The sequence below is a fragment of the Stenella coeruleoalba genome (genome assembly GCF_951394435.1).
Source record: "Stenella coeruleoalba genome assembly, chromosome: 7".
Classification (NCBI taxonomy): Eukaryota; Metazoa; Chordata; class Mammalia; order Artiodactyla; family Delphinidae; genus Stenella; species Stenella coeruleoalba.
In genome coordinates, this window is record NC_137153.1 from 68,861,456 (window position 1) to 68,871,702 (window position 10,247).

Genomic DNA, 10,247 nt, shown 5'->3' on the forward strand with positions numbered 1-10,247 from the left:
TTCCTGGTAATGTTTTCCTCCTGATGGCGATGCCGTGATTACATGTGCCTGGCCACTGGGTACCCAAAGTCAAGATCAGTCCAAGAAACCTCCCAAATGAAACTGCACATCCCAGGTCTTTCAGCCCACTCAAGTTTGTTGCTGTTGTGAGCCTACATGGGGACGAGTGAAGAAATCAGAATGTGTGTCAATTAGTGAAGGATCTAGGAACCAATATGGGAAAGAGGTATATAGCCCAGGTCCCAAGGGCCAAGAATGTTCCAGAGGATTCCACCTGGGAACTGGAAGTGAGCTACATGCCCACTGCCTTGTCCATTCTTACATTTGGTTATTGTTGAAGGACTTACTTGTTGCCCTTTTGAAAATTTTATTTCTCTTAATAAACATTTTACTTTTGAGAGCTACATTATTGTGATGTAATTTTACTTTTTTATTTTTCTTATTTAGCAAACATATAAATTGTGTTATTAAAATATTATATAAATACTAATTATATTCTCCAATTATATTGTATAATATGTAAATATTAACTCCATTTAATCTTCATAATAACTCACTAAGGTATAGGTACTACTTTTTATTTTTATTTTTTAATTTTTGGGTGCATTGGGTCTTTGTTGCTGTGCGCGGGCTTCTCATTGTGGTGGCCTCTCTTGCTGTGGAGCATAGGCTCTAGGCTAGCAGGCTTCAGTAGTTGTGGCTCACGGGGCTCTAGAGCGCAGGCTCAATAGCTGTAGCGCACAGGCTTAGTTGCTCCACGGCATGTGGGATCTTCCCGGACCAGGGCTTGAACCCGTGTCCCCTGCATTGGCAGGCGGATTCTCAACTACTGCGCCACCAGGGAAGCCCCTAGGTACTACTTTTAATCCCGTTTTACAAATTAGAAAGCTGAAATACTGCAAGGCTACATAATTCACCAAGACTACACAGTTGGTAAGCAGTTGAGCTAGGATTTGAACCCAGGAAGTCTGGCTCCAAAGTACTTGTCCTTCACTGATACTAAAATTCAGAAAAACATAAAACCAAAAAAACCCCAAAGACAACTATAAATATGTTGCCTTGCAATCTGTCCTATACATAGTCTTCCACATAACTGAACCCAGTCTCCCTATTCAGTTTTGTATCTTGCTTTATTTTCCAACTGAACCTTATAATGGTCTTTCCACGATGTTAACTCCTTGTAAATACTGTTTTCATGGCTACCTAACATTCCCATTAGGTAAATGTACCACTGTTCAACCGTTCTCTTATGGGTGGCCATTTTTCCTCCTCTGTTGGTTTCCTGTTATGACAGCTAGCACTGTGATGACTACCTCATGCAGAATTTCTTCTGTTTTTCAGAATACACTTTTAGGATACATTCTTGGAAGAAAAATTCCCCTGTCCAGAAGTATGAACACTTTTAGGTTCTAGATGCAGGTTGTCAAGTGATTTACAGAGGCTTATACTCCTTTGCAATGTCTGCACACTCTGCACAGGTGCCTTTGTCGCCAGTCTCAGTCCAGCACCAAGAATGACTTTCAGAAATCTTTGCTTATGTGATAGGTAGAATATGGTATTTTATCATTGTCTTGATTTTTATTGCTTTAACGGCTAGAGAATTGCCAGTTGTCCATATTGGTTGATAAATTATATGCGTATCTGAGTGATCTGTTTGGGTCCTTTGCCCGTCTGCCTACTGAGTCCATGCAGAAGACTTAGGGCGTCAAAAAGAGAAGAGCCAGTAGTTTTCCATTCTTTGTTCTCCTGCCTTGACATGGAATTTCCTTATGTTTTTTCCTAGTCTATACTGCTAACATGAATTTAATCTTCCTCCCAAACCTTATATGGATTTTTCTCTTGATTCTACATAAAGTATACTACTGTTTACTTACAAAGAATGTTATTTTGTTTTCTACTGTGAGTGTACCCTGTTCATATATCTGTATCCATCCTCTGTCTTGTATCATAAGCTCCTAGAGGGCTGGTCTGTGGCTTTGTGAGCAGTTCAGCACACATTCTTTGGTGATATTCCTAGCGACCATAGAACAAGCCTCCTGGCCAAGGGTAGTCTGCCTTGAGAGTACTAATCAGAAATGAGAAGGGTGTGAGCATAATAGGTTGGATGTGTTAGTGTGCCTCAGTTGTACTTAAAGAGAGCTAAAAAGAACCCAACCCAAATAGCACCTTCCCTACCTCTTGATAGGTGACTCCATAAGAAGAAGCAGTTCTAGAGGAGGAAAGCACACAGGACTAGGGCTCCAAAGTCCATGAATTAGTTCTGTATTCGCCATCGTGTAATGTTTGTGGAAGGAACACTGGGGGCACTTCCTCTACTAATCCCTTGTTTTTTTCACCAGAAACAGAGTCATGATATCAATAACTGACATTCATAAAGCACTTTCAAATGTTATGTATGGATTTCCTTATCCAATGACTTGCTTAATTTTCATAATCACCCAGTGAAATAGACAGTGACTTTCACATGTTAGAGTTGAGGAAACAGGTACCATGAAATAAGGTATTGAATGAAGATTTCATTATATTTTTAAAACCATATACTCCAGAAAGTAATCTTTTACTTAAATTTATTATGAGACAAGGAGGAAGAGGGAAATGGTAAGGTATCATGGAAGGTGTGGAGAATCATAGAAAAGGACCACATAGGACCCCAAGGGAAAAACTCCATTGAGTAAGAAAAAAATTGAAAAGATAAATGAAACAAGATTAGCAAAATGTTGATTATTTTCAAATATTAAGAAATCTTTCCACATATTTCTTCATTATATTGTTTATTCACTTCCAGTTTTTCTATTTACTGCAAAGATCAGCAATAATAATAGTTAAGTAAATGGCTGCATATCTGACTATGAGATACTATGTACCTATTCAAAATAATGAGGAAGAAAAAATATAAATGTATGAATGTATCTGTTGGAAGTACAGATGGATAGATCTATGTTGCATTTTTTAAGGTGAGCATTGTTAAGAGCTTTATTCAGGTTTTTACGAAATGTGGAAAACAGACTATAAAATAAAAGAAGTTAAGGAAGATGCACTTAAAAACGGGTGAGAGGGCGTGGGGTAGGAATGTCCCCTGAAGGACGGGCCTTCAGTGTCCAGGACTCTTTGGAGAGTCTAGGGAAGGTGTGAAGCCCTTCAGCTTCAGGTACTAGAGCAAGAAATAAAAAGCCCCTGGAGGTAGAAGAGCTTCTGCTCAGGTAGTACGTTATGAATGCTTGGTCAGAAGGTTTTGTAGGTGGGCTTAAGGGTTAAAGGCATTTTGTCATATGAAGCCAGGCTGAGTGAGGGTCTAGCCAGGTTGAAATGATCTTCTGAACTTGTGCCCTGCAGTAGCTCAATGCCATGCTTGCATTTCAGGATTTTATGGGCAGCTGCAGACATTCTGCCCCCCACATTACCCTGACTCTCAGAGAACCATGCCGCCTAGCAGCTCCTGCAGTGTGGTGCCTTCCTTCGAGGACTGCCTGGTCCCCACGTCTATGGGCCAGACTGGCTTTGACGTTTTCCACAGAGCCTTCTCAGCTCACTCGGGCATTACAGGTGTGTTGGTGTCTGTGACTTAGACACTCGGGCAGACAAGCAGGTGAGATCAGGTAGGTTTCCCGTGACTAGCCTGGACTAGACTTGACCCAGCACATGACCACATCACATCCTGTTCGGTCTGCCCGTGAAATGTCTCTCTTCTTATCTTCCTCTCCAGCCCTTCTCCAGCCCCACTTCCACCACCCTCGTTCAGGTGCCATCATGTCTCTCCCAGACTTAGGCAACAGCCTTCCGACAAGTTCCTTGAGTCAGCTCCTTATCTTTACCATTCTGCCCTCCGAGCTACCATAACCATTGCCTTCCAAAAATGAAGGATAAAATAAGGTACTTTCCTGTTCAGCTACCTTCAGTAGTTTGTAGTTTCCCAGAGAATAAAGTCGACTGTCCTCAGCAAGGCATTCGAAGCCCCCAGGAGTTGAGCCTGATGGAACTCTCCGGACCTGCGCTCACGTCTCATGTGCCCTCCTCACATGTCTCCCTACATGCTCTGTACCTGAGCTTTGCCAGCACACTTGACCCCACGTGTCCCCTCTCTGTCTTCGCTCCCTCTTTCCCCCTCCTGGAATGTTCTTTCTTTATCTCTCTGTCTGTGAGAATCCCATCCTTTTTTATGGCTCAACCGTAATATCACCTCCTTTTTGAGGCCGCCCTCACTCTTCCCTACAGAACTTCACTTTCATTGCTACTCAGCCCATCTCTTGTGCCAAGTCCTATTTTAGCCACCTGCCTGCACATCAGCCTCTTCCCCCACCTAAGGAGCCCGAGGATGGGGAGACCCGCTGAAGGGCCTGGCCCGGCACCGTTTCCTCCTCAGCCCCAGCCAGCATTTGCTCCCTGCGTGCCCGGCGTCTGCGACAAGGTAGCAGTTGACTTGTGCGCTCTTTCTCTTCCAGTGTGTGATCTACCTTCGGGTTCCTCAAGCCTTTTTGGGGAGTCTCTTCGCAGTGGACCTGAAGACACCACGTTCTTGCAGATCAGCGCTGTGGATCGCTGTCCTAGCCAGCTCTCCTCTGTCTATACTGAAGGCTAAAAGCTCCCCTGGCCTCCACTACCACTGGCATCCAGAGTCTTTTTGTTCCTTGCCACCTTTTCTTCTTATACTTTCACAGACTGTAAGAAAAAGGATGTCAAGCGAATCAGCGGAACCTGCCGAGTCCCAGGTGTGTCTTTGGAGGGCAGGGCTGAATGGTCAGAGCTGGGCTTTGTAGGTGTGTTTGCAGCTGCTCCTTTTTCTCCCTGGGTTTGCCGGTGACCAGCAGGACTCTTTTCAAAGGGAATTCAGAGTCTCACTCTACCGGATACCTGTTACTCCCTGGCTGCCAACCTTCAAAGGACACCAGTGAGATGATGTGCACGTGAAAGTGTAATTTGGGGATTTGCTGAAACTCCAAACAAGGAAGGGTGACCCAAATTGCCAGAAGCACAGTGAACTATCCCACCCAAGAGCCAGGCACAGCAAGGGGAACCCACTTCCAAAGCACAGCGTGGGCTCAGCTCTTGGAGGACCCCAGGTTTCCCAGCGCCAGCCTGCCATCCAGTGAGCTGGCTGCCTCTCTCCTCTTAGATATTCCCACGCTAACCATTTGCTTTCAGTGTTTCTCCAAAAGCAAAATGAGAAAGTTCTGTCAAGCACAGGCCCTTGAGAAGCACTACAGCTTGTTTTATATTCATGCAACCTATCTTAGTTCTTTGATTTTAAAGACTTGTTACTTACGTCTACTTTTTAAAGGAAAACAATGTTTAGAGGTCTTTTCTTTGGATGGAAATAATTATTTTAATGCCCCGAGCTATGTACGTCTTGCCTCCGCTGTGGCTCTGCTTGCCCGCACCCTGCAGCACCTGTGAGCGCCCGGAATGTTAGTGTTGCATTAGCAAAGGCTACCTGAGGGACATGGGGTAGGCCACCCTCTTCCCACTGCTGCCACAGAGACCCTCGTGGGTTGACTCTTCAGCGGCTCCACCTCGAAGACATTTTTCAAAGGAAAAGGTCACTTGACGGGCTCACCCATGGCCTCCGCTCTGGTGCTCTGCCCAGGGACCTGCTAGAAGCTGTGAGAGCAGGGACACACGGACGTGTGCTCCTGGGTTCTCAGAAAACCAAACTAGAGATGCCTGATGTCTGGCTACTTTGCACAGCCTCTGCTCCCTCCGTTAGGATCTCCCCTCACCTGTCTGTTGCTCCCTTGCCTTCCTTCTCTCCCTCTTTTTGCATCGCTCTCACCCTCTTCTTGACTGTGGTTCAGACATGCCCACCACCCGCCATTGCCTGCTCACCACCTCTGAGCAAGGTCTGGCCAAAGGCAGGTAGAGGGGACAGTTCTGGAAAGGTGGCCAGAAGGAGGCAACCTTTCTGTCTGAAACTCTGTTTTGAGGGCCTGGAATTTACCCAGAGCTCTCGGCCATTTGATCTCAAACCTGAATAGGATGCCGTTTTCTGTGACGCCTTTACCAAGTTATTAAAAAGATCCAGAGTCCTGTGACATAGGCTATAAAAATTGCCAAAACCCAAAAACACCTGGTAGATTCTGATATTCCAGTACTCTCGCCTCTCACGATTTCTTTTCTCTCTCTTTAAAAATGTTCTCTGAGGGAAAATGCTATTTGTCAAACTGGGATAATTATAATCTTCAACAAGACAATTAAACAGCTTGGTGTCAGACTTGGGATCCGGTGACAGTTTTTATCCTGACAGACATGTCCTTCCCGTCTGGCCGCACGGTCGGTAGTGTTCTGCCTGATTCCGGACTTCATTCTGACACGAAGTAGAATCAGCCGAATAAAGAACAAAGTGCAGGGTCCGTTCTGACAGTGCACTCAGTCAGTCTAGTTTCTCTGGCCAGTGGGCTCTGATCTGAGGAGAGCCATCATGCAGACATCCGTGTCTGCAAAAGAGACAAGTCATTCACTTTACAAAAATCTGCTCTGCTTTACAAAAGAATTCACGTCAGGCTTTCTTTCCACATGAGTTCTCAGACGGCACACAAAGTCCCACCCCTCTGGCAGGCTTTTTGGGTTGTGTCACTTGGCCTGAACAGGGACCATGTCCTTTGTCACACCCTGCGGAGAAGGGAAAGCTCTGGTATCTTAGAGAGACAATTTATTCATTCTAAATCCTGGAGCCTCTACAGGGAACTCAAAACACATTTCATTTGTGTGATGAGGAGGGAAAAAAATGGAAAGGCAAGGTTGTTACTGCAGCTGATGTTGTCTGCCTGCCTGTGGCTTTTGCTATAATTTCAGGTGAAAACAGGTTAGGAGGACAAAGCCAGAAGCTGAACCTCAGAAACTTTGGCTGGAGGAGATCCTCGTGCACATCTGTAGTCTCCCCGTTGGCCTCGCTGAGGCCCCAGGGAACCAGAGGGTGCCAGACAGCAGCGCACCTGCGGGGCCTCCTTCCCCAGCAGGAATTGGGAGAGGGAACAGGCCCAGTGCAGCCTGCAAGGCTGGGTGCCCCTCACTCCCCTTCCATGTTTCCCCTCAGCTGCAGGTTTGAGCTTAGGGCCCCAGGACAGGACACCTCCAGGTTCCTTGGAGACAACACACGCTGCCCTGAGATTCCAGAATCTCGCCTGACCTTAAAATTTGTTCCTTGCTTGCTTTCACACTGCACAAGATTTATATATGCTTTCATCATTATGTTTGTAGCAGTAAAAGTAGAAACTTCAAAAACTCATTTCCTTGCATTTCCTGGTCTTTTTAACTCTTGATATGTAACCATTTTCGTAAACATCTGAAGAGAGATTGTCATTCCCCTTTTTTAAAAGACTGGTGCTTGTGAAAATACAGCGCAAAGCCAATTATCCTATTACATTAAAAAAAAAAATCAGTATGCCTAGAGACATTTCATTTGCCGCATTGTCTTAATTCCCTAAAGGGACTGCATCAAAATGTAAGCTGTAATTTAGCCTCTGATCAGCTGCTAAATATTATTTAAATATTTACTAGTCCTGTGGGGTATCTCCCATTACCCATGTCTACCCCAAATTATTTAGGTGATTCCAAAATGAACAAAAGGTCTTCAGTCAATCACAGCAAAGTCTCCACTGATAAAACAGAGCTTTGGTGTTGTTCTGTTTTAAAATTAGCAGCTGTCAAGGACATTAGCATACTAGAACAGAGGTAAGTGTTGAACCCCCTATCCAAGAACCTTGCTTCCCAGTTGCCTTGAAGTATCGGGAATAGTGATTGTAAATGTCCAATTTAATTATTTGGTATTTTATTTGACTGTTTTGACCATGTCATTTTATAGCAGCATTTTTAATGGCACTTTTTGTTGGTGGTGTGGAATTTCTGTGGTTACATTTTTTTTTTTTTTTTTTTTTTTTTTGCCATGAGTAAAGAAAAAAAAAACACTCATTGGAGAGATGGCGAGTGTAGGAAAGAAGAGATTTATTTTGTACAGACAGCAGAGCATCCTGTGTAATGTTGCTGACATAAAGCACTTTGGGGGGAAAAAGTGGAAATCTGTTTCCCATAAATCACACAGACTCTTGTACATAGTTATATACACTCACGTAGAGAAGTGAACTGCATATATCATACTGGATATGGGGCTGATTTTACTCTAGGGGCACATCTGGTGCTTATTGTCATAAATCTTTTAAAGAATTAGGTACACTTTTTTCTATTAATATGTATAGTTTTGTGATTTGTCACAGTTATGTTTCATATAATCATAAGTTATTTTGTCTTGTTTCATGAAGTCCTTTTTTTATGTCGAAAGTAAAATGAAGGGATTGTGCACTTGGTACATAATAAAACTGGAAATAGAGGATGCGCCCACCTGCCTGAAATCCTCCTTTAGCATTTCGTTTTAAAACATGATGGCAGCAACCATTTTTTGTTTGTTTGTTTTATTATTTTGTTTAGTTTTACCATCCGCCTCAGTCATATTGGATTGGTAATTATAATTAAAAGCAGATGGGGGTGGGGGAGGGAGTGTCCAAGGCCAGTTTTAAAATGACGCATCGCTTTGGGCCAGAGCTGCAGCCTGGATTTAATTATAGATATGAGGACGAAATGGCAGTAAAAATGAATGTGTCCCTGAATCCTTTACATGTTGGGAGTGTCCATAAATAAAACATGAAGTTTTATTTCATCAGATTTAATTAAAGCTTTTATACATGTTTTATTGGTTATTCTATTAATCTGCTTCAAAAACTGGATAAATGTGTGCTAGGGTTTGGGGTTTATTTGTGCCTTTTCGATGTAGTGCTACATCATGCTTCAGAAATGCCTCTAGTGCATGGTCCTCCAGGTGATGGGGTTCCGGCATGCTGGCCATTGGAGTGGGCCCTTTCTGCCCAGTTTTCCTAAAACCCTGCCAAGAAAGACACAAGCATCAGCTTCCTGTGAACTAATACCGTGACCTTTAAGTCCTCTGATTTCCCAAAGGAGAAAGGGGCAGTTATCATTTCCCTGATTCCTTGTCCTGTCTGATCGGCTCCTTTCCTCAACTCCCATCCTTAGGGGACAGGGAAGGGGAAAGGGTTGTCAGGACATTCACACATCTGACTGCCCCGTGAGCCAAGCACAGCACTCTAAATAAAAGACATCATATTATCTCAAGGATTATTCTTAGAAAATTGACAGTTTTCTCACTGAATTTTTAAGACTCGAGAATTATGTTCACGGAAGATACAAAGCAGAAGGGATGATGGCTCCCATGCACCTCATCTGGCTCTTCAAGGTGCTGGGGGAACATGCAGCAAACTCACGTGGTTCAGGCTTTGGAGGTGAAAATAGTGCTGACTGACAAGACACAAAGTGTCTCTACTCCCTAGAGGGAGGCAGCTGGTGGGAGGGTGATTTGGTCCAACCTCTCTGGAGGACGGTGTGGCATTAACTGGTAGAGTTGAAGATACACATACCCTGCTATCCAACAATTCCATTCCTCTCTTGGGAGTCAATGGTGGCTCAGTTATAAGATGTCCAATGCTATTTATAATGGCCAAAACTGGAAATGACCCAACTGTCCACCAACAGTAAAAAGAATAAGTGAACTGTGCTAAAGTAATGAAATGCAATGCAGTGCAGCAAAGACAGTCACAGACCTGCAGCCACATGCAGTAATTCAGAGCTGAGTCTCATGAACTGTGTTGAAAGAAAATACAAGACAGAAAAGAAAATATACAGTGTTATTCTATTTATACACAGTTCAAAAACAAACAAAATTCAAATATGGAGTTTAGGGGGCAGAAGTATAAACAACAGCAAGGAATATACTACCACAAAGGTCCAGGTACTGATGAACTCTGGTCAGGAAGAAAGGGCAACCCGGAGTACTCCCGGGGTGCTGACCAACAGTGTTTTATGTCCTGACCCATGTATTAGGTTAAACAGGTGTTTGTTTTGTAATTTAACTGCGCATACATATTTTTTTAGTTTTTAGTTCAAATGCATGGGAAGGTCAACTCTTATATCCTCTACCCCCAGGGTCTGCAAACTTTTTCTGCAAAGGGCCAGATAGGATGTATTTTAGGCTTTTAGGGCTATATGATCTCTGTCTCAACTACACAACTTTGTTGTAGCTCAAAAGCAGCCATAGACAATATACAAACAAATGGGTATGGCTGTGTTACAATAAAACTTTACTTACGGACGCAAATTTGAATTTCCTATCGTTTTCAGATGTCATGAAATATTTCTCTTCTTTTGATTTTTGTCAACTATTTAAAAATGTAAAAAACATTCTTATTTCA

At 43.4% G+C, this 10,247-nt stretch overlaps 1 protein-coding gene across 1 annotated transcript in view; it reads left to right on the forward strand.

Moving 5' to 3' along the window:
• Positions 1-4,991, forward strand: part of GLIS3 (GLIS family zinc finger 3) — a 520,272-nt gene extending 515,281 nt beyond the window's left edge. Inside the window, exons 11-12 of the mRNA XM_079927522.1 lie at positions 3,361-3,543; positions 4,440-4,991. Coding sequence (XP_079783648.1) covers positions 3,361-3,543; positions 4,440-4,576 — 320 coding nt within the window. The 3' untranslated portion in view covers positions 4,577-4,991. The remainder of the gene's footprint in view (positions 1-3,360; positions 3,544-4,439) is intronic.
• The last annotated feature ends 5,256 nt before the right edge of the window (positions 4,992-10,247 follow it).